Genomic DNA, 24,675 nt, shown 5'->3' with positions numbered 1-24,675 from the left:
AGAGAAAGCACCTGGAGCCTGGGTGGTGATTGCCTTTAATCCCAGCACTGAGGAGGCAGAGGCAGGAGTATCTCTGAGTTCAAAGCCAGCCAGGTCTACAGAGTGAGCTCCAGGCCAGCCATGAAGAAACCCTACCTCAAAAAAAAAAAAAACAAGAGAAGGAGGAGAGAGGAAGAGGGCAGGGAGGGGACAGAGAGAGAGCAACTGTAGTAGAATCCATATAACATCAATGTTTTTAGAAACTCCCATATAACTTCTCTCCGTGAACAAAGCGGCCCACCATGCAATGTGCTAAGAGAACTCCTAAGTGACTCACCGCTGCCAGCACCTTCAGTCTGACAACCTATTTTTAAAGGTTAATTAAAATTCCAATAGAATGCCCACGGTGTGTGCATTTCTCATTCTGCAAATTGGAAGCTCTCCCATGCACAGCAAACCTGATAAAAACTGACCTTGGCCTATTCAAGAGAACCTATGAAGAACACTTCCTTCTTGCTAAGTGTTCGCTTAGTTTATCTCAAAAATGTACCTGGAATGTGATTGTGCTGGCTGTAAAAGATGGGACTAAATACAGGTTGAGCTAAAATACTCATCAGAAACCACTGAGAACCAATTCTGCCATGCTCGAAGTGGGGACGATGTTCAGCCCTTCCACAGGAGGGGCTCAGTGCGTGGCAACTGCAAAGCTTCCCTCAGAACAAAGACGTAGGCTTGCTTTCAGGAAAGGCCTCCAGCCAGCTGGATCCAGAACTAAACAAGATGGTTCTCCCCTTCGGTCTTTCATAAAGCCAAAGGCAGTCTTGCTGTTTCGGTTGTCACTGGGCTCTTACTCCTCGCTTTAATGATGCTTATAAAGAGAAGCTCACCCAAATAACCATCAGGGTTCTGTGTTCACTGATGCTCCATGATCCAATCTCCGTAACTCAGGATGGCTTGGGGTCTAAAGGCAAAATATGACAACACACACACAGATACACACAAACATAAACACATATACACACTCACACATACACAGACAGACACACACAACACATACACACACGACACATACACACGCAAACATATACACCCCTACCTCTCCACATGTACAAATAGTTCTACACACACACCCTTAACTTAGGGTCCATTGGATCCCTCCAGGGCTCCCAGGAGGGAAATCTCCTTGGTGCTGTGGGTAACCTACTTCCTCGCAGACATACCATAAGGAAGTAAGGAAGCTAATTAAAACTATTATGCTAGAGCTCCTGACCTCTGTGCCACCCTTGGGTACCACAGAGTCCCTTTCCCTCCATCTCCTTCAGCAAGGACTCCCGCAAACCCTAGGGGAGGTCCTGGGCTTCAGGTCTGGAGAAGATGGTGAGAGGTAAAGCCCTAGCCACACTGCAGCACCAGTCCCAAGACGCAAGGGGAAGATGTATATGAAAGTGACGAAGCCACACTTTGTACACCCAGAGAGCCTTTCCATTCTCTGTCTCTAGCTGAGGTCATGCTGAAGCGCCACCTGCAGCTACTGCCTTTCTCAAAAACTAGGTTGGGGCTGGAGGTAAAAGTGATACAGTTGCAAAGCAGAGTGACTCCTTAGGACTGGCTGGTCTGCTGGACCCCTGCAACCCCTCTTGTGCTACCAAACCACTGCACAGAGCTCCCTGTCACCTGTGCTCAAACCATAGGAGATGAGGGGACACCCCTGCCACCATAATGCTCTACAACTCTCCCCACATCTATAAAATGGCAGCCTTAATCTTGAAGAACATCTGTTACCTCCATTTGGGGTGAACCAAATAATGAGGTCGGTGCTACTTCTGTGTGGAACCGTGCCCATCAGTTAGCCAGTTTGTCCTGGAATAAGATGATCCCTCTAACCTCAAAGCCAGTTGCACACCCAACCCAAAGTTGGGTTCAGCCAGGATTCAATTAATTAATTAGCTACCTCACAGAGCTGCAGTAAAGAACAGAAACCCCACGAACAGTGGCATATGCCTTAATAACACCAGAATTTGGGGGCTGGCGAGATGGCTTAGTGGTTAAGAGCACTGACTGCTCTTCCGGAGGTCCTGAGTTCAAATCCCAGCAACCACATGGTGGCTCACAACCATCTGTAATGAGATCTTCTGCCCTCTTCTGGTGTGTCTGAAGACAGCTACAGTGTAATCATATACATCAAATAAATAATATTTTTTAAAAAACCCACCAGAATTCTGGGAGCTGAGGCAGAAGGATTAAGAGGTCAAGATTCGAATGAACCATATAGTAAAACTATGTCTCAAAATATTTAAACAAAAGCAAATAGAATATTCTGTAAGTCATGGCACACAATAGGTGCGAAGTGAATGGTAATTTAGATTACCCACTAATAACCACCAGTAAAAAATGACAAGCAGCAAACATCGCTCTCCCGGAAGTACTGTTGTCACCCTCACAGCGTCCTGAGCAGACAGGCTCAGGTCTGAGGCAAAGCTCTCAGGTCACCAGCTGTCCAATACCCGTTAGGGTATCTGGCTCCTTTCAGAATCCAAACATGCCTATCCCCTCATGATGGACTCTTTCTTCCAAAGTCCTTATTACAACCAAGACCAAACCATAACAGCTAAGCCAAACAGAAGGGCAGAGGGAACTGTGGTTGCAGGATCCAACCTGGCCCAGTTCCACCTACATATCAATGTCTGTGGGCCACTATTCTGTCCACTTGATAGGATTACTATGCCCAGACCAGTGGCATGCAAAAGGAAAACCATAGCGTTTCAGTTTTGATGTCTGGGGATAAGGTTAATGTGACTTCAGACACCTCAGACACGCTCCATCCTGGACAAAGTTCTTATGACACCAGCTGTCAGCTACCCTATGGGCTATCTGGCTTCTTTCAGGATCCAAGTGCACCCAGGAAGTGAGAGACAGCAAGAGGGTGAGATCAAAATGATGCTTAGATACACAATCAATCCAAAGCCAATCTTGGCTTCATGAGATCCTGTTTCATGAAAGACCAACAACAAAAAAAAAAAACCCAAAAAGCGAAAAAGATACACAGTGGAGGTCCATGTGAAACTCAATGGTGCAGTATGTGGTTAGGCTGGTGAGGCCCACACATATGTAGCCACAGATGAGGCTCGTGCAGTGTTCCAGCTCAGCACAGTGGACAGTGGGAGGGGAGGGGCAGGTGGGAAGACACGATATAAGCAAACTAATTAGCTACTGAGCCTACTTTTATGTCATCAGAGTCACTGTCAAACTCTCTGGTCCTTTAGTCTGTGAAAATCTCTTTACTCTCAAACCTCACTGAAGTGCTGCAAAAGCACCAGCCTATAAGAGCCTCCCGAGCGCCAAGAGCAGCTCTCTTTCCCCCTGCCTTGGGCCAGGTCGATAACGAGAGGCCAAAGATGACTGATTGGCACAATATAACTAGTCAATAGGTTCTATACACGCCAAACAAAGGCAAAGAACATTCAAAAATAAAAACACTTGTTAATTAGGAATTACTACATGACTGAGTCTTTGTTAAATCCTTCATATTAAAAACATCAATATCCAAGTTACTCAGGTGGAAGCCATGATACCCTTTTGGCACATTCCTTGCCTGCCTGTTTGTTGGATTGCTGTAGATGGAACCCAGGGTCTCCGGCATCCTAGACAAGTACTGTGCCACCAAGCTACCTCCCCAGCCCCAGTGTCACTCTTAGGCTGCCCTCATGAAACCCAGTGGATAATACTTTGGATGTTCCCTGGGGGAACTTTCAAAACAATAAAGTCAAATTGAAAAAGTCAGCACACATTAATTATATATATTAATTATAATGATATAAATAATATAACAAATAGAATAGTATAATCAATTATGTAGGAATCAATACAAGTTACGTCAATAGTTTTACAGTTATCATCAAAACCAGACTTAAACATCGCTTTAAGTAACCGTACAGAGAGTATTTACCAGCAAATGGAGCGATTGATGATCCCAAACTATGTAATCGGTACAAACTTCCTAGGGGCAGTATCAGTAACTGATTTCTTCTTTAAAGCCTCATCTCAAATCACTCATGTGAGAACGGAGTTGAGAGGCCCTGCTTATCAGGTAGGGGACTCCAAGTGTGCAGAAGAGAACCAAGCCCTGCTCAAAAGAATGTACATTTTATCCCTGACACAGTTCCCAAATTCAGCTGTAACTGAATTAAGAATGCAGGTAAGCTATCTAGATATTTATCTATAGTTTATACACCCTAAAAGTTTACATATCTCCTGTAGCCCGAAAGATCTGAGAAGCTTCTAATCTAGAAAGGAGAAATTCAATACTTATGGTTACTATTAGGTCATACTTGGTGTTTGTTAAAATGATGGAATAGGGGTCCGCTTATTAAACAACATGCAGCAATATTCAGAATTCAGCCTCACTGGGAGCCATTCATACAGGGACAATTCAGGGACACTGGAGTACCAAGAGCCCATTGGGAAGTGATTTTTAGGTGCTCTCTGCCTTCTCAGCTTACCGGTGGCTCACGTCTCCATAACACGCAGTTTCAGTCCCTGCCTTCAGTCACATCCACACTGTCCCCAAGACTGCCCATCAAGGCCTAATGCTGTCACCCCAAAGTGGTAGTGTGGCTGGAGCACAGAAGGCTTCCAGCTGACCAAGAAGAGACCCAATCACTACTGATAATCAGTAACAAAAGCCGCAGATATTACCATCCCTGCCTCTGCCGCTTTGCTCTCTGAACATGGTAACTAACACTAGGTTTCATTCTGGCTTTTCCGCAGAACCTGGACTCAGTCCTTTTGAGTCAACTGTGAGGGAGAGCCTGCACTCTAGCTGACACGACAGAAAGAAAACATGTTCTCAAATTCCCAGAAGTGCAGACATCCTAAACCATGATATGCGTGGCCACACAGAATCAACCAGGGTCTCAAAATCATCAAGGCGAACATGAATTCCTTATGTCTGAGACTAATACTAAAGCTATAAGCTCTCACCTCGTGGACAGACACGTTCTAAAGAATGTTCTGAACAGCATTATTTCCAGGAGCAGTCTGAGGCTGGCCTTTTCCTCCACCAGACGCTTCCTTACACCCAGGCCAACTACGACTCCTCAAGGTGAACTGCACCCTCATCTGTCAGCAGTTATCAAAAAGCCCAGAACCATAGCTCCAAAGGTCACGTGATTACTGAAGCAGGAGGAAGCAAGCACCAAATCTTGCAAATAAAAGCCTTTAATTCTGATGTTAGATTAAAAGCAACATGGGCAAGAAAGAAGTTTCTGAACGTCTAATGGAGCATTTAGCTAGATTTAATCACAGTTAAAAGCCAGATTTGAATTGTGATCCTTTGGTGACCGTCCTAAGAAGGCATGGATATTCCTTGTCTGCCTTTGCCCGCCCTTTCTTCCTGATTCACAGAAAACTCAAACTCAGCCATCCACAAAACACCCTCCAACGAGAACAGAAGTAGTGACGTCTATACACTGCAGCTGGGAAAATCTAATATGGAAAGTTAAAAACAACTATCCACCTTGGAAAGCAACCCTGCTTAAGAGCCCACAGCTAAGGCTCGGCTAGAGAATGCCACGCCCAAGCATGCGATGAAGTAAGTGTTCCTGAAGACTATAGGTAAGGTCCTTCTTTCTGGGGCTGCTGTAGATGTCATTCTCTACGGGCAGTGTCTGCCCACTTTGCCCTCTCCTGTCCTCCACGGCTAAGCAGGCAAGAGACTGCTAACTGACTCCCTGTCAGTGATCAGAACCAGTGAACCATTAAGCAATAAGTCCCCACAACTGGTGGCCTGAGAAGGAGCAGGACTAAGGAGGTGTGGCAGAAGATGGTTGTTTCTGGAGAATTGGGTGACCAAAGTTAAAGATGGATGAATGGATGAATGGATGGACGGATAGACGGACAAATGGATGGACAGACAGACCTACCGGTCTAGTCAAAAGGGGTAGAGTGGCAGGAACAGAAGGCATGTCCACCTAATGAAAGGTTGGGTTCTGCCTCACATATGAACAGGTTCTGGGGAGCAGATGGGCTCATGTGCTTGGAAAGCGACTTAAGGAGTCCACAAGAAGTTTGAAGAAAGGATGGGGGGCAGGAGCTTGGAATGCTGTGATGGGATGTAGCCAAGAACTGGTAAAGTGGAAACTGACAGCTAAGCAGAGTCCCTGGAAAACAGAGTTGTGAAAGAAGAATAAAACAAACGAGTGAGCCACGGCTAGCCTCTTCTTCTAATCACAACTACTCGCACATCCACGTGCGCACAAGCATACACATTCCCACACAGTGGCGCCATGTCATTGGGGTACCTTCTTACCTTAGCCACAGGCACGCTCCTATTAGTCGCCGCGTCGCACAAACTGGAGGTAGAGCTGCCTGCTGCCGCTGAGAGAAAGACGGGAGAACGCGGGGGACTGCCTGTCGCCCCTCCAGCACCGCCTGCCAACGCTGGGAACGTACCCGGCCCCGGGCGCGCAGGAGGGCTGCTCCCAGGGCTGGCGCCTGTGCGGGGCCTCTGGCGGATGCCATCCAGCAGGCGCACTAGCAGTATGTTGGCGGGCAGCTCGTCCACCCCGCAGCCCACCAGGATGCGGCACTCGGGACAGCGTAGCTCGTGGCGCGAGCACACGATGCTCTCCAGACAGCGTCGGCAGAAGGTGTGCTGGCATGGCAACACCTTGGCAGTGGTGTCCAGGCGCTCCAGGCACACAGAGCATTCCAACAAATCCAGCAGCGATGACTCGTCCATATCCTCTTCAGTCCTCGCCTGGTCCCCTCTCTGCTGCTCACCCTGCCTGTCGTCGCCCTCTCCCCGAGCTGCGGTGGCTGCCGCCTTGGACGCGCACAGCCAGGACGCTCCAAGCAGCATGGGGGAGGCGCCGGCGCGGGCCCAGCGAGCCGCCTAAGTCCAGCAGCCAGAGCCCGGCCCGCCTAGGAAAGCGAGCATTTGCGCCCAGCCCACAGGGTTCGGTCCGAGGCGCTGGCCTCTACGGTTTGCAAAGTGACTCGCCGAGCCTGCTTGCAAGGCGGGCGCCGGAGTTCCGGAACCCCGAGGCAACTCCAGCCAGCCGAGCAAAATCAGCCCTCCTACGCGCGCGCCCCGCCGCTGCGGGCTACACCTGTACTGCCGCGCCGCCCGCGCCCGGGAGCCCAGCAGCGGGAAGTGCAGGGAGAGGCCAGCCGGGTCCCCGGGGAGACCGGGGCGCGGCGTGCGCGCTCCCCCGCGCCGCAGGCGAGCCGCACCGCCCCCCTCGGCGCCTCCATGCGCCCTCGGGCTGCCAGAGCACCGCCGCCTTCCTCAACTAGCCCTGCTGGACCTGGTCCCTGGGCCGCCGGCACGTGTGCAGGGGGCGTGCGGAGGTCAGAGTCACTGCGGGGGTGCTGGGAAGCAGACACCTCTCCTGCCTTGAAGCTTCTCCCTTTAGGCCACCTCCGGGGCTCGAGAGAACTTCCCCTGCGCAGGCTTGGCTCCTCTGGACGCCAGACTCTGGGTTCTCCGCGAGCTTTAGGAAGAGACGTTTCTTCTCAACGCCTCGGCGAAGGAAAGTTTGCGAGCATCATCCCGACTGCTTTCTTAGCCAGCGCTGGAGAGCAGCCTGAGGACGCATCCGACACCCAGGCATCCTTCTGGACGACTCTGGGGAGCACACTTGCTTGTGTCCCCTCGCCTCCCAGCACGCACAGGTGACAGCTGTGGGTATAGGTGCGGGGATGTCCCTTGAGGCGAGAGGGGAAGGCGCTGGAGATCACGGGGTGGGGGGCTGCTGGAGCCGCGACTACTCCTTCGGGAGGCCGACTGCCCTCTCCAGAATCACCGATGTGTGACTGACGACGACGCCCACGCGCCAGCACACTCTGGCCGAGCGCCGCGCCCCTGGCGGCGCGGTGAAAGACTCCAGCGGCCGCTCTAGTGTGCTCTGGTGAACCCAGCTCCAGATTTTCTTCCTGAGGCTCAAAAGAGGGGGAATTTGCGCTCCTTCCCGATGCCCGGGTTTCTGGGAGCGTCAGAGCGACGGAAGTACGTACGAGGACCCAGAGCAGCAGGGAAGTTTGGCGGTGGGCTGCGGTCGACATACAAGATTTCTTGCCGTGTGCTGCCCCCTGGTGGCTTCCTCGTGTTCCCAACGCTCTCGAGCCTGGCACAGGCAAAGGTCCAGCAAGCTAAATGATAACACAACTGAGAGATGCCAGGGCAAGCATCCGAAGTGGTGTGCATACCCCTCCTACGAGTTGGGCTATCCTGTTGTTTGTGAAGCTGAATGTCACTTTTCCTCGGTTTTTTTTTTTGAAAGAAAATAAAGATCTAGATTGTTTTAATGCTCTTAAACAACCCTGTGAAATAATTGCTTTAACTTGATTGCACTTGTAAAGAAAATGAGTCTCATTATTATGACACGATTAAATTAGATTTCGTTTTCGTGTCCACAGAACCCAAATGCATAGAGTAGAGCAGCTGCCTATAAGCCATGTGTCCGTTACAGTAAATATTTGTCAAATGATTGAAAGAGTGACTTGGTCTCCTCATGCAGCAATGACTTGAATGCAGTATTTACCACCCCAATTCCACATATCCTGAGTTCCTATCAGGCTGCTGGTCTCTGGAAATTTCCAGGAGCAGATAGTTGTCCCAGCCGATCTCTGTCATTTACATGAGCGTCGCAAGGGTATAAGATACAATTGTCTGGGGGCTGGGGATTTGGCTCAGTGGTAGAGCGCTTACCTAGGAGCGCATAAGGCCCTGGGTTCGGTCCCCAGCTCCGAAAAAAAAGAACCAAAAAAAAAAAAAAAAAAAAAAGATACAATTGTCTGTCTAGTTTATGGAGGGGGTAAGGAGGTGACTGACCTTTGGTCTCAGACCTTTGCTTAAGAACACCCAAGGAGAACTGGTGAGACTGGCAAGAACAAAGTTATTATCCATAATGATACAGCCTGCGTGCTTTGGGGTGCAAGAGAGAAATAAACCTTAGAAGAATCTTAAAAGGTGCAAAAATAAAAGCAATCTTATGGGACTACAGACTAAGAGCTTGGGCAGATTCATGAGGACAGATTCTCCTAAATGTTGTTCTCTCCCTTTGTATGTGGTGGCTTCCTCCTTCCCTCCACCATGCACCAGGCACCTCATGATAGAAAATATGACCAAAGCATGTGCTGGCTCCAGCAGTACAGCAGTGCAGTTAGCATTCGCCACTGACAAGGCAGCATCTGATATCTCATGGGGTTACTAGAAGTCTGAAAATCTTGTTACATAGACTGAGCCAGCAGCCATTCTCTGAGTTGTTGTCTACAGAAAGAAGCAAAACCATATGAAATCTGGCGGCACCCTCAGAAGTTGCACGGGAAAGGAAGTATGGATTCCTGGAATGAGCATCTTGGAAAGTGAAGAGAGATATCTGTTCCAAGATCCCAGGACGCCTCTGTCCTCTGAGTGCTTCACTAAGTACGACCACAATGAAGATGAGTCAAGGCCACTGGACCCCACGGTGCCTGGATTTCCTGTCTCTGCTCTGCCCCAGCACCTAGCACAGCCAACTCCCACAGTAGTCAGCCAAAGTCTCAGGAAGGCTGGGCGGGATGTGCAAGGCGGTTCAGCAGCTGGATTCAGGCAACGAGACCTGGTGGGGATTGTGAGGAGCTTCCTGCTCCTACCCAAGGGAAAACTGCCTCAGCAGTCCCTCTCGTTGTTCTGAAGAAGCCATGCCAAGTAGTGTGATGTCTTCCTGCCTTTTGAGCTAGTTAGAGGCCTTACTTTTTTTGTCCAACAGTCGACAAAGAATTCGGTTCCCAAAGTTAACCAAAATAAATATAACTAAACTAACCCAAAGACCTCCAGTTCACAAGTTCTGGATGAATTTCCCAGTATGGTCCGTAAAGGAACTCGAGGGTGTGGCCTAAATAGTTGAAGCATTACAAATGCAGTTTTACGTTACTTGGCTCAAAGTTCACGTGTTCAATAAGCCAAGTATGAAAGTAAACGATGGACGAGCTGGCCTTACAGCCATTCATATAAAAATAGCTGGGAATTCAGTCACCCACACAATACTGTGAGCCAACATGTGTCATCCATACGGCACTGGCAGCCAAGGAAAGTCAGAAGTCCTCAGATGCCCGAATGTAAGGTTACAGGCTGGGATGTGGAAGGAAAGGTCCCATCAGACCTCAGGCTTGTCAGACCTCATTTGCAAGATTATTCCCAATTCTGGGAACCAGAAATGAATGACAAAGTAGTTAGGAAGCTGAGCGGCAGAGTTAGGAGGAACAGAAAGCGACGGTGCAAGGAGAAAAAGCTTAAAGGCAGTGGGGTGGGGCAGCTGCTGGACTTGTGGCCACCAGAACGCCAGCTCCTTCTTTCTTACATTCTCCACTTGATGCAAGACAGGAATTTATTTTTCCAGTGAAAGAGGGAAGATGTGACTTAGGCCCAGTCAATCAAAAGATGGGTCCCCAACCAGCCATGCTCTGACAGGTGGCAGGAGAGGGTTAGATGCAGCCTCCAGAGCCACAGACATCACAATGCAGGTAGCCTGCAGCTGCAGAACCTACAGTCTGGGGCCTGCTTCATTGTAGAAGCACTGTGGCATCTCCAGGCCATCCGTGACTGTGGTGACAAGCTCAGCTGTAGCTCTGTTGACTTTATCAATCACATAGGTTTCCCCATTTTTAAAAAATGATTCCTTTCTCTGAAATCATTCCAAGTTGCCATTTGTCATTTGCAACTGAGAATTCTAGATGATATCTGTTTGATTATCAGCCAGAGACCAATGAAAGCACCCAATTGAGACAGTAGTCACCATGCTAAAATGCAACAGGAGTCTTCTAGCCTTTCTCCTGGAAAGACATCCAAGCAGTCTACTTGATTGATTGATTGATTGATTGATTGATTGATTAACAGCACTTCTTGGGTGAATGTGTCCCCCCCACTTAGCCAGATGTTTTCGTGAGAACAGAGCTAAGAACAGAGTCAAGCTGCAGGAGTACTGAGTACAATTTGCCTCCTGGACACAGGAAACCCACGGCAGGTATAATGTCTGCAGAAGGAATGACAAGAGATTTCATCTCCTTAGAGGTCTGAAGCCTTTGAAATCCCTGGGGTTAGATAACATATTGGAAGGAAATGTTTGCTTCACCTTGTTAACTGTGAGTATGGTAGTTAATTTAGATGGCTTGAGACTCACTTAGAGTAGTGATCACAGATTAGTTCTCTATGTGTCTGAGGGTAGTTCCACAGGAGACATCTGAAAGGTGGTAGCTGGAGTAGTCTATACCACCATGTGCACAGCACTGTCCAATTGCCTTGGGTCCCATATTTAGAAGGAAAAAATAGGATACTCCATCCCTTCTCTCCTAAAAATTTTCTTGTCCAGCCCTTAGACATCAAAACTCTAGGTTCTTTGACCTTCGTACTCCAGCATACCTTGTAACCCCTGCTGACCTTGAACCCATAATCCTGCCTACTTGCACCACCCTGCCTGGCTTCATAGATCTATTGATCACATACTGTCCTCTCCCAATGCCCCTGTTACATTCCTACTGAAAGTCCTCGGTGTCCCTCCTAAGCTACTGCTGGATCACTAACCCTCCGCTCAGGGTGCTTCTGGCAGGCCAGCAGAGTGTAAATTGGAGAGCAAGTGGTGTATGCTCAATCTGTGTTACCTCCTTCGCCAACCCGCCAAACTGCCCATGTTCTTAGCAACCTGGCTTTGTCCCTTCTTCCCAGATGACACAGGGGATTTGTCTCCCTTTCCTCAACCTGAGTTGTTTCAGTCTTTGATTCTGGTTTGTAAGCTCTCCAGGATGCTGTACACACAGTAGGCACTCAACTGATGCTCACTAAGTACATACAATAACAACCACAACTTATCACTCCCAGGCCAGTCATCAGATCCAAGAGGATTACTGTTGACCAAAAAGGAAGTCCAGAAGGACAAGCTTAAGGGGCCATAAAATGAATTTTATTTCGGAACCAGGTTTGAGATTTTAGAAGGGTGAATGAGATTTTAGAGGTGCGGATGTCTGGCAGTCAGGGGTGTGAGTCGCACACAGCTCTGGAGGGAGGTCAGATTGGGGTGTGAATCTGGAAGTTATTTCACTGAAGGTGATAGATGGAACGAACTTCAGGAGGGAACGAAGCCAGGTTCCCTCTTAGAAAATTGCAAGGGAGTCTTTCCATTTGACAAGCTAAGGACAGGAGGGAAAGGGCTAGCTGGCAGTGGGAGGGGGAGTCTTATCAGTCACACTTGCTTAGAATACTCTATCTTTGGGGTACAAAATGGTTTACAGATATGACTTCATGTTACACAAATATTTTAGGGACAGAGGCAAGTTCTCAAGAGTGCAAAATAGAAGTTGTAAGGCCTAGTTAATTGCAGTGTGCGTTAGTACAAGGGTTGGAGATTTCATCTTGCAAGTTGTTCAGTTTTGTTAGTCACCATTGAGATGTGTACACGTGTGTGTGTGTGTAAACTGAATCCACAGCGTTATGCAGTATTGACAAGCCCTCTACTACTGCGCTATGTTCCCAGTCTACTGGACACTTAAGCTGTGAGCGCTATCCGGAATGGGTGCTGCCTGGCTGGGGTATTCCCCTCTTTACTGTGTAGGCCAGGCTGCATGGAATGGAAAAGCAGGAAAAGCACACTGTTTATGTGAGGAAGAAGAGGCAGATGTGCCTGCTACTACAGATGGGAAGGATGTGGGGGAGGCCCAGACGGCCTTCTCTGTGGCTTTACAAAAGCCACTGCCTCCATTGTCTCTTGGTGTACAGAATCCTTTCCACAGCCTCTTAGCCCTTCCCTAAGATTCTGTGTCTGTTTAACTGATCTGTCCTGGCACAGACTATTCAGAAAACACAGCAGGCATCCACCCAGAGAAAACGAGATTGGTCCAATGTCCCACTGTTGTCATGAGATCTGCAAAGCAGGCAGCTGAGGTTGACCAACCTTTCCTTCCTCACCTCCTCAGACCATGGTGAGCACAGTAAGACCCCCTGGGCTGAAAGTAGCCTGAGAAGAGAGGCATCCTCCTAGAGGAAGGCTGAGCCAGGCCAGCTAATCATGCACTGGACATCCAAGCCATCTTTCACAGATTGGCAGCAGCAAGGTGAGTACCACATTGCAAGGATCCCTTAGTGAATGGTCACACCCTCTGCTTCTCCCTCTGCAACTGGAGAGTCTTAAAAAATTCTAAGGAGTTTCCAAGATTCATCTGGTTAGACAGAGGAATAGAAACATGGAAAAATTAAGAAAGTTTTTTAACATGAGTCTGAGCAGCAGGTCATTTCATTATGTTTTTAATCCTGAATATCTTAAGAAACAATTTTCATTTTTCCACTGTAAAGAGCATACTGTCATGGGGTTGATACTTGCTACCGACCACAGTCTCCATAGCACTGTGGAAAAAATATCCCAAAGTCTTTCTGAATGCTCAAAATGATCCTGAAATTGCTTACATTTTCTTTTGCAATCTCCAAAAGATTTATAATAAATTCTCTCCTTTGTTCTAGAGATATAACCATTTTCATTTAAGTTTGGCTCAAGATGTTAAAAGCACTTAAACTTACGTGCACAGCATAGTTACTGTGGTGGATCACTGTGCTGATAAGACATTTAACACAGTAAATAAAATCCCTGACTTAAATTATAGTCATAAGCAGAATGCATGAAAACAATATAAAAAGCTTCCAGAATAATCACAGTATAATTAACATTAAATAATATTTAATATGTGAATATGTGTCTTGACAGAAGCAAATCTCTAACCATTCAAGGGAGATTATTGATCATTAACAATGCTGGTGTAATTCCTAGCAAAGAAACTTCTAAGTATTTTATGAGAGATATGGGAAGCTAATGCAGACTAATCAATCTCGTGAGAAAGAGAAGCTGAATCTTTTCGTGGATGAGATATTTGCATCTTCCCAAGGCGAGATTAGAATTCTGATTTTGCTGAGAGTTTTTATTCTGAGCTGTAGTTAAATGCATAGATTTTTTTTTACCATATAAGGTATTCCCAGTTTTTTTTAACATGTGCTTCAGTGGACATCCTAGAGGGACCCCAGGGCTAGGAAAACTATCTCAGAGTTTCCTCAGAGGTGTCATTAAGAGAAGTGTCTCACTCTCAACTGGTCAACGCACAGAAAGCATCAGACTATAGAGTGCTGGCAGCCCTAAATGAGACTACACACACACACACAAACACACACACATACAAACACACACACACACACACACACACACACACACACACAGGCTCAGGTTTCTTCGTGTTAGAGGCAAGAATGGTAGATAACTTCAAGAGAACAGGGTTTGCAGAACACAACAGGGCAGGTGTACATATGAACTCACAGCAGTTGTGACAGCATGCACAAGACGTGTGCAAGCTCAAGCCAGACAAAATCCCAATGTGTATCTGACAGACACAAATTCCCACCATTGGCTGAGGAGCTATGGGCGTTTGATAGCTTCTGAGAGACAATTCTGCTTGCAGCTGATTGGTTAACACAGGAGCCCACCACAGGCCAAAGGTCTGTGGTGTGCTCAGCCATAAGGAGAATGAGTGTAGAGCAGCCTTCCTTCCAGGGCTCAGAGATGATAGGAGAAAGGCCGTAAGAGGAAGAGGAGAGAACAAACCCATGGAAACAGTATCCTCTAGACACAACAGGGAGGCTACACAGACCTACTCACAGCGGTTGCGCAAGCACAATATAAGATCAATCCAGACAAAATTTCAGCATGGAGAGGGGAAGTAGACAGGAAGTCCCATCCCTAACCTAGGCAGCAGGAAATGGAGTTGATGGGGGTGGGGGGAAAGAGGACACAAACTTACAAACGGGTAGGAAAGAGGCATGGATCTTAAAGGAGTTGGGGGAAGGGATGAATATGATCATTGTTCGAGATCAAAATACATTGTTCAGAATTCACAACAGACTTTTTTAAAGGAGTGGCAGGTGAAGAAGGGTCTCAGAGATATTTCTTAAAGGTCAGCTCAGGGACATTTGTGTATTTGATGGTTCTCAAAAGAGAAGAATCATAAAGGACAACCAAGGTGATCATGGAGGCACAGCATGAAAATTGAAACCGTCACTTGTGGAGAAAATAGTGTCTGTATGGATCTAGGACCTGTCAATAATAAAGTTGATGACCTATAGCATAGGCTGGAAATAGGAGGTGGGACTTCCTGTAAGCAAAATGGATTATGGGATAGTGCCAGGCACTGGAGATTCACGGGTAACCAGCCACATGGCAGAATGTAGATATAGAATAAATGGGTTAAATTATGATCTAGTCAGAGAAGAGCCTAGCTATATGGCCCAAGTATTTTTAAATATATTTTGAGTCTGAGTTTTATTTTTGGGAGCATGGGGACTGGGAGGAAGAATCTAACTTCTACAGTTACTCATTATCCTTTCCGTGAAGTAGCCACCCACCTGGGCTCTGAAATGGCCAGTGGCAGTCAGATGGCCTTTTCATCCCCATAGATGACAGTCTGTTTCGTGATGAGATATCAAGGACTCAAATTGCCCTTCCACATACTGGGCCTAATATATATCCTTTGGAAATTTTACCTAATTTCCATTCTCTAAACAACTGGAAATCTCGTTCCACGGCCACGTGGGATGGCACTCTAAGTTTTAAATTGTGACCTTTTTGGTTTCACATACACATATGGTGATATCTGTAGTACTTTATCATGAGATCCTAGGACTAAATTTTGAGTTAACTATTCCCATAAAATAATGCCCTCCCAACTTAGTAGTTTACAACAGTGGCACCATTTGTTTTGCTCATAAAGCAAATCTTCTGGACAGGACTCAGTGGACGCAGGTTGTCTGGCCTCTGTTCTGATTGGTGACTGAGACCATAGGCGCACGTGTCTGGCTGAGGATGCTGGTTGATCTTTGCTGGGGCTGACAACTGACTGAACAGACATGCTGCCTCATAGAAAAGTGGAATTTTCAGTGCGAAGTTTTCAGGCAGTAACTAAATAGCCAAGTATGCTATTATATTTATAGTAGTTGCTGTAAAAAGTCAGTCTCAAATTTTCTGGAATTTATACTGATGCAAGTCAATTCTGAATCCTTGCTAATTGGGGTATCGTGGCTAGCAACTAGCTATCCTGTAGGTGATACAGCAGGGCCTACAGCCCTGTCCTCCTACTGCCTGACATGGTAGCCTCAGCTTCCCACCAGAAAACCGAACGTATACACAGACCAGGGCACATGACACACACAACTGTCACTCTCTTCTGCTAATGTGAGCTAGCCACCTGCTCTCACCTGGATCCAGGAAGTCTGGATGGTGACTTCATACATGGCTGCCTCCAAAGACCATGAACTTTGAATCCGATGAATCAGATTGCCGACTGCTCCCATTGGTTAGGAAGCTGGATCGATAATCTTTAAGGACCCTGCAACACTAAGGTTCTATACTTTAAGTGATATCAATACCCAAGATGGGGTGGGGGGCTGGAAGGACACCTCCTTCAACCCTGGGCATGTTGTTATGGATGATGAGATGGCTGTGTCTTGTGATTTGGGAGAGAGCTGTGACGGGCACGTGATCGCCCAGTTAAGGCCATGGCGATGTTGGAAGTAGGCTAAATTTCGGTGACAAGAAATTGTGTCTGCAGTGGTGGGTCAGAGCATTATAGTTCCTTAGCACCTAACTCGGGAGCCGCTTTACCTGCTCACGAAGCTATTTTTGCATGCCATGAAGGCAGACGGAAGCCATGCACCCCAGGATTATGAACACCAGAACAATACTGGGCAACTGGAATTGCACTTACAATGTACTGCCTTCTGCTTCGTGAATGTGCCTGTTTGTGTCTGACCCCAGTATATCCTCCATAACCTCCAGCAATATGTGAAATGAGATCTAGAAACGAGGTGAGATAGGAAAGGTGCCTCCTGGAGCTGAGGGGAGAGGCGTGTGGCCCCCTCAGAGGTGAACGTCTTCTACACTCAATCTGTTCTAAACAAGACCTGGCAGAAATCCCAGGGTTTTAGGATCTGTACTGAACTTCCCATATTTGGAATAGCAGAATTTAGAGATCAAAGGTTATTTTTATAGCAAGAAGAACACATGGGGAAATGGAAGAATTATTCTATGGCCATTATCTCCTGGAAAGAAAATTAATTCAGTGTCCTTCTAATGTTAAATTGCAGCTTAATTAGTGCAACCAAGTATTAGTTTAAGTTAAATGTAATTTTCATCCACATTATGAAGTCTTATTTTACCTATAAAGGATGATGGCGTAATAAGTATTCACATAGTATAAAGAGGATGTATAATTTTATTAGTCAGCAAGGCATTGCGTTTGATGAAAACAATGTAATTTAATTTAATTTACAATAAATAACTGGTTGTTAAAAATCTATTGGTATTCTTGAACTTCCTGTGTCTCCATGCCTTTGAGTAATGGCTTGCCTATGCTTACCTGGGTTATCCATAATTAGATACAAAATTTCAAAATGTCATTAAAGTTCTGCGTTAAATTCACATTCGCAATGATATTCAGGCCCAGTCCCCACTTTGCTTCTAGCAAAGTTACCTGTACCTTGTATCAGAGGGGAGGGAACACAGGGTTAAATCCTATGCCATGAAGTAAGTTTCTGAACAATTACTCCAGTCTTCAATATCAAAGCAACAAACCTCAGGAAGGTGGCTGTGCCCTTCGGGTTAATGTCTTCCTTCATTCGTTTCTTACAGCCAGGCACCATCAATCCTGATGCTTTTGGAGGACCCAAGGCTACATAGATAAGAACACCTGGTTTGCTCCACTCTGCTTCCCTCCTGTGCACTCCTAGGTGGATTGCTCTATTCAAAGACACCTTTACAGACCAGGTTAACACGTTATGACCCACGCCAGCAATGTTGTTCAAAAGCACGATGCATATTTTGCTTTTGTTCCCAACTGCTGGTTCCTAGACCCTTCGTCCGGGTTATGCACAACGGCTCCCTCGTACACAGAAAGCACTTTGAAGAGTATCTAGCAAAGACCAAGCAACCTATGTTTTCTGGCACTGTTATAATGGCTGCCTTTCTAAGGCTATCACCACGGCTAGAGCTGAGCTGCCAGCCTTTCTTTGCTTTGCAAGCTGCTGCCTCCCAGCCCACTGCAGCTGCCCCTCCAGCCACCAAAGCAGGCTTCTGGGCATTGTGGGCCTAAACCCGGCACAGCGAATACACAGCTGGTCCTCCATAAATAGTTCCCTCCTCCCCTCAGTCACGCAGCTCAGAGAGGTGCTCTTTTCGAAAAACCATTAGTGTCCCACCCCCAGGCTTTGTCCCTTTAAAAAGAGCTAAGTGTTTCATGAGATTCTTTGCTTGGCCTTCGAAGTCATGTTCCCTCCCAAACTCCATTATTAGAACAAAGCAACGCGTTAAGTAATTACCGAAATGCTTTGGTTTCTGCTGCTTCATTGTTACTTCTTAACACGTCTCCCAAAATGAAAAGCTCTTGAATGGCTTTTCTCAGCTGACAGGCTCGCCCACGAGCTCTGATGGGTTTTTGAGAAACTATAGCTCCCGATCTCTACAGCTATTATTCCCGACTCCAATTGTTGAGTCAAGTAAGGAAAAAAAAAACCATTAAGTGTTCCTCTGGCTTCATTAAGTTATCGGGCACTTTGTGATCAAGAAAACTTTAGCGGGATATTTCATTTCTCTCTGAAGAGCTTTTATTTTCATTCCATCTTTTGTAATTGTACTCACCCTTTCATAAGTCATGCATATCTGCATATCTAATGTACTTGATCAATAGTTCCCCTTTATCTCTCATCTCTGCTTCCTCCTCCCAGTGAACCCCTTCTTCATTTCAGCCAGTGCGGCCCACTCCCCATTTTCAAGCCTTCAGTTTGATTATTGTCACAACTCTACGCACACTTCACTGTGTTCTTTAAAATCTGAGTAGAGAGACCCCATCGTTACCCACAAATTAGCCGTCTCACGCCCAGTGTGTGAGCCGGGGAGCGCACTGCTCTCCCACATCAGTAGCAACCATTGGGAAGCCGGTCAGCCTGGTGTGTGCCTATGATAGCGTGGTTGAGTGCCTGTTCTAGGCCATCTGTGACAGCTGTGTGATCGTCCGGCTCCAGCTTTTCACAAGGAGATGTGAAAGGCCACGCATACGTGAAAGGCCACGCATACGTGAAAGACCCTTTTCCCATCTTAACAGGCTCCTTCCCAATTTTTCAGTAGTTCTTTTGTCTACTCCTAGATCAGCTGGCCAGTAGTAGTGTAGTGAATTTGCTAAAACACAAGAACTGGTGTGCACACATGTACACACACGAAATCCTCACAGCAACAGCAAAATAAGCAACAGAGTTACATGTCCTGGGTCCATAGAGATTTAAGACATAGAACAGCCAGACGGACCACTGTCTTAGGAAGAGCAGGCCCCACCTAGATGTCTCCAGCCTAGGCTAGCCTTGAGCAGGTGCTGCTAGCCACTGGAACATGAGCTGTCCAGAGTTATGCCAGTCCAGAGGCATTCTGTCTGTCTGTCTGTCTGTCTGTCAGAAGACGCTCTTGCAACCTCCTGCTATTTACACAATAGTAGCAACGACCCCGAGGAGGGTCCCAGGGCTGCAGCCACCAAAGACAGGACATTAAGCATGTCTCAGTCTTTGTCCCACCCAGGCCCCTCCACCCAAAGAAAGAGATTTGACTTCTCAGGTCAGGGCAATGAACTTGGTGGTACTCAGTGTCCTGGTAAAAAGTCCATGATAGTCAGGTCACAAGAACCAAAAGTCCTCATTGATGGTGGCCCAAACCCATCCCCATGCCAAAGGGGCACAGTCCCTGTGTAGATGGCCTCTACGGAATCACACCACCCTGTCCCCAATACCGGAAAGCAATAGTCTGCAGGGACAGGCTGATGGCAAACTCCTCATGGCCCAGAGGAAAAAACCTGAAACTACGAGAGAAGCCAGCACTGAGGCAAACCTTCTGGCCAATCAGATTCTCTCCAAACACAGGGTAGCACCCTAGGACTCAGAGTATACACAGGGATGGATCCCAGCACCAATAGCCACATACACAGTTCCTGTTCAGGTTATCTGTCTTTGTCTTAGCTATGTATATGGGTCATAGGGCAATTCACTAAATAAAACAACTTAAAAATCCAAACAAACAAAAATAAAGCCAGAGAAATGGATTATCACAAAGAAATAATAATAATAATAATAACAACAACAACAACGATAACAACAAGATCTGATAACAGGATAACAATGTGGCTACTAAGAGTATATACTATGTCTGTCAGACCCCATGAGGCATAAAACTACGGTTTTCCTTAAGATGTCCTGAAATCTTATTTTCTTACCTAGTATTGAATATTAATCTATTTGTAAAATAATCATTTTTAATTGTTGCTATCTTTATAGAATTTGATTCTAATTTTTTTCTTTTTTTCTTGATGGTGGTTTTTCATAAGCTTTTTATTCTTAATATTTAGAAAACTCCATGACTAGTTGATGTTTGTGTGTGTCTGTGTGTATGTATGTTACATACATGGACACACGTCTATGCAAGTAAGCACTTCAGTCACACAATTACACTTGTAGACATCAATCCTAAACCACCACACTCCATATACACCAAGATAAATAGAGTCATGGACCACATAACAAAGTTTCATTATATGATGGTAGTCATATGAGATTCTAATGAAGCTGAGATTTTCCTGTTGCCTGGTGACTTTGTAGTCATGGTAACATTGTAGCGCACTACTCTTCGGTCTGCTGTAATGCAGGCGGACATAAACAAACCTACCACACTGTCAGCTGAATAAAAGTGCAGCACATATCTGTGTTCTGTTCGTCATACTCCATAGTGATAACAAATGGCTATGAGACCGGCTTAATGCTCTTTAGTCAATGTTTTAGAGTGTACTTTTATTTATAAAATACACACATCATGTGATCACTGAAAGTCTTGACGTCATGGAAAGGCCACGCAGAAATAATGGCTCCACCTTAAGGTTTGTGTAAATGCTCCTAGATACCTACTCAACAGTGAACTTGCCTAGTGACACACTTCTTGGAATACAGACCCTTTGCTAATTGACAGGGGACTTCATAAAGACAGAGAACTATTCATGGAAATCTTTCAGAAAGCGCACAAAACCCCTCACCCGTCACTTCTTCGTGATTCCTTTCCGCCATCTGTGTCTTCTCTCAGGCTCCCCCCCAGGCAGCTGACAGTTCTCTTATCTGCTACTTTCTGCTCCTGGTGTTGAGTGACTCACAGTGGGGAAAAGGCAGACGAGGCTTCTTTCGGACATCTGCTGTGTAGCTGGCTGATGGAAGCCCACAGACAGAGGCTGCAGGGCGCAGTGGGGTTTTAAACCCGGAGACTGAATGTACCTGCAGGGATGCGCTCATGCAGGACGTAGGCCGTGCTTCCACACTGACCGTGCTTGCTGGTGGTGGGCTGGCCTCATCTCGGTGGAGGTTCACTTAGCCATGGAGGTAACTGATTACCCTCCTAAATCCTCGTTAATGTCTTAATGGTTCCTCCAACTTCAACCATCTCTGCCCACTCAAATAATCTCAAACCAAAAACTAACAATGCACAACAGACCCAGAAGCATGTGCAACACCGGCACAATGTTAATACAGTTATTTGCCATTGTGGCCTATAAGAATTTGATCTGATTATTCAGGGATATTGAAACTACTAACTTAATCTGAGGGGAAAAAAAGGTCTAGGAAAACAATATTTACCTTTTTTAAAAAAAACTATGGATATAGTTTAAAATTTAGATATAGTTTAATCATAGTTTAAGGGCTGGAGGGATGGCTCAGTGGTTAAGAACACTGATTGCTCTTGCAGAGGTCCTGAGTTCAAATCCCAGGAACCACATGGTGGCTCACAACCATCTATAATGAGATCTAATGCCTTCTTCTGGTGTGTCTGAAGACAACTACAGTGTACTCATATATAATAAATAAATAAATCTTTAAAAAATAATATTTAGCCCCGGTTGCTGCCACCGCAGAGAGCCCGTGGAGCACCCCGCGAGCAAACTTGAGCCTCGGGACCACAGGTAAGACCAACTTTCCTGCTGCAAGAAAGCGGCCTGGTGATCTCGGGACACACGGAGGCAGAATTCCTCTAGGACCGGGCACGTCCTGTGTTTACCGGAAGTCCCACACCCACGGATCCCGGCCCGCAGCAGCTCTCTGCTCCCAAAACCCGTGGAAGAGAGACCTCACCGCCTGGTCAGGTGGGCACTCCTGAGGCTGCAGAGCGGAAGAGACCACCAACACTGCCCACCCCTGCCCACATCCCTGGCCCAAGAGGAAACTGTATAAGGCCTCTGGGCTCCCGTGGGAGAGGGCCCAGGAGAGGCAGGAGCCCTGCCTGAGACACCGCCGGAACCTGAAGGAAACAGACCGGATAAACAGTTCTCTGCACCCAAATCCCGTGGGAGGGAGAGCTAAACCTTCAGAGAGGCAGACACGCCTGCGAAACCAGAAGAGACTGCTCTCTGCACACATTACTGATTCCAGAGGAAAACACCAGAGGCCATCTGGAACCCTGGTGCACGGAGGCTCCCGGAAGGGGCGGCGCAGATCTTCCCGGTTGCTGCCACCGCAGAGAACCCGTGCGCAGCACCCCGCGAGCAAACTTGAGCCTCGGGACCACAGGTAAGACCAACTTTTCTGCTGCGAGTGACCTGCCTGGTGAACTCAAGACACAGGCCCACAGGAACAGCTGAAGACCTGTAGAGGGGCAAAACTACACACACGAAAGCAGAACACTCTGTCCCCATAACTGGCTGAAAGAAAACAGGAAAACAGGTATACAGCACTCCTGACACACAGGCTTATAGGACAGTCTAGCCACTGTCAGAAATAGCAGAACAAAGTAACACTAGAGATAATCTGATGGCGAGAGGCAAGGGCAGGAACACAAGCAACAGAAACCAAGACTACATGGCATCATCGTAGCCCAATTCTCCCACCAAAACAAGCATGGAATATCCAAACACACCAGAAAAGCAAGATCTAGTTTCAAAATCATATTTGATCATGATGCTGGAGGACTTCAAGAAAGACGTGAAGAACTCCCTTAGAGAACAAGTAGAAGCCTACAGAGAGGAATCGTAAAAAATCCCTGAAAGAATTCCAGGAAAACACAATCAAACAGTTGAAGGAATTAAAAATGGAAATAGAAGCAATCAAGAAAGAACACATGGAAATAACCCTGGATATAGAAAACCAAAAGAAGAGACAAGGAGCTGTAGATACAAGCTTCACCAACAGAATACAAGAGATGGAAGAGAGAATCTCAGGAGCAGAAGATTCCATAGAAATCATTGACTCAACTGTCAAAGATAATGTAAAGCAGAAAAAGCTACTGGTCCAAAACATACAGGAAATCCAGGACTCAATGAGAAGATCAAACCTAAGGATAATAGGTATAGAAGAGAGTGAAGACTCCCAGCTCAAAGGACCAGTAAATATATTCAACAAAATCATAGAAGAAAACTGCCCTAACCTAAAAAAAGAGATACCCATAGGCATACAAAAGCCTACAGAACTCCAAATAGATTGGACCAGAAAGAAACACCTCCCGTCACATAATAGTCAAAACACTAAACGACAAAATAAAAGAAAAGAATATTAAAAGCAGTAAGGAAAAAGGTCAAAGTAACATATAAAGGCAGACCTATCAGAATCACACCAGACTTCTCGGCCAGAAACTATGAAGGCCAGAAGATCCTGGACTGATGTCATACAGACCCTAAGAGAACACAAATGCCAGCCCAGGCTACTGTATCCTGCAAAACTCTCAATTAACATAGATGGAGAAACCAAGATATTCCATGACAAAACCAAATTTACACAATATCTTTCTACAAATCCAGCACTACAAAGGATAATAAATGGTAAAGCCCAACATAAGGAGGCAAGCTATACCCTAGAAGAGGCAAGAAACTAATCGTCTTGGCAACAAAACAAAAGAGAAGAAAAGCACACAAAACATAACCTCACATCCAAATATGAATATAACAGGAAGCAATAATCACTATTCATAATATCTCTCAACATCAATGGCCTCAACTCCCCAATAAAAAGACATAGATTAACAAACTGGATACAAGCGAGGACCCTGCATTCTGCTGCCTACAGGAAACACACCTCAGAGACAAAGACAGACACTACCTCAGAGTGAAAGGCTGGGAAACAACTTTCCAAGCAAATGGTGGAAGAAGCAAGCTGGAGTAGCCATTCTAATATCAAATAAAATCAATTTTCAACTAAAAAAGTCATCAAAAAAGATAAGGAAGGACACTTTATATTCATCAAAGGAAAAATCCACCAAGATGAACTCTCAATCCTAAATATCTATGCCCCAAATACAAGGGCACCTACATACGTAAAAGAAACCTTACTAAAGCTCAAAACACACATTGCATCTCACACAATAATAGTAGGAGACTTCAACACCCCACTCTCATCAATGGACAGATCATGGAAACAGAAATTAAACAGAGACGTAGACAGACTAAGAGAAGTCATGAGCCAAATGGACTTAACGGATATTTATAGAACGTTCTACCCTAATGCAAAAGGATATACCTTCTTCTCAGCTCCTCATGGTACTTTCTCCAAAATTGACCATATAATTGGTCAAAAAACGGGCCTCAACAGGTACAGAAAGATAGAAATAATCCCATGCGTGCTATCAGACCACC

General features: G+C 46.2%; 2 protein-coding genes across 4 annotated transcripts in view; both read right to left on the bottom strand.

Moving 5' to 3' along the window:
* The window catches only part of P4ha1 (prolyl 4-hydroxylase subunit alpha 1), a 1,160,453-nt gene that overhangs the window by 278,793 nt on the left and 856,985 nt on the right, over positions 1–24,675 (bottom strand). The gene's annotated exons all lie outside the window — the stretch shown is intronic.
* On the bottom strand, positions 6,185–6,866 carry Sh3rf3 (SH3 domain containing ring finger 3). Its single transcript, XM_032888368.1, has one exon. The coding sequence runs from the start codon at positions 6,836–6,838 to the stop codon at positions 6,188–6,190; it is 651 nt and encodes a 216-aa protein (XP_032744259.1). The 5' UTR covers positions 6,839–6,866; the 3' UTR covers positions 6,185–6,187.

The sequence above is a fragment of the Rattus rattus genome, chromosome 18 (genome assembly GCF_011064425.1).
Source record: "Rattus rattus isolate New Zealand chromosome 18, Rrattus_CSIRO_v1, whole genome shotgun sequence".
Classification (NCBI taxonomy): domain Eukaryota; kingdom Metazoa; phylum Chordata; class Mammalia; order Rodentia; family Muridae; genus Rattus; species Rattus rattus.
The sequence above is the reverse complement of the archived record's forward strand: the minus strand, read 5'-3'. Positions and strand labels throughout refer to the sequence as shown.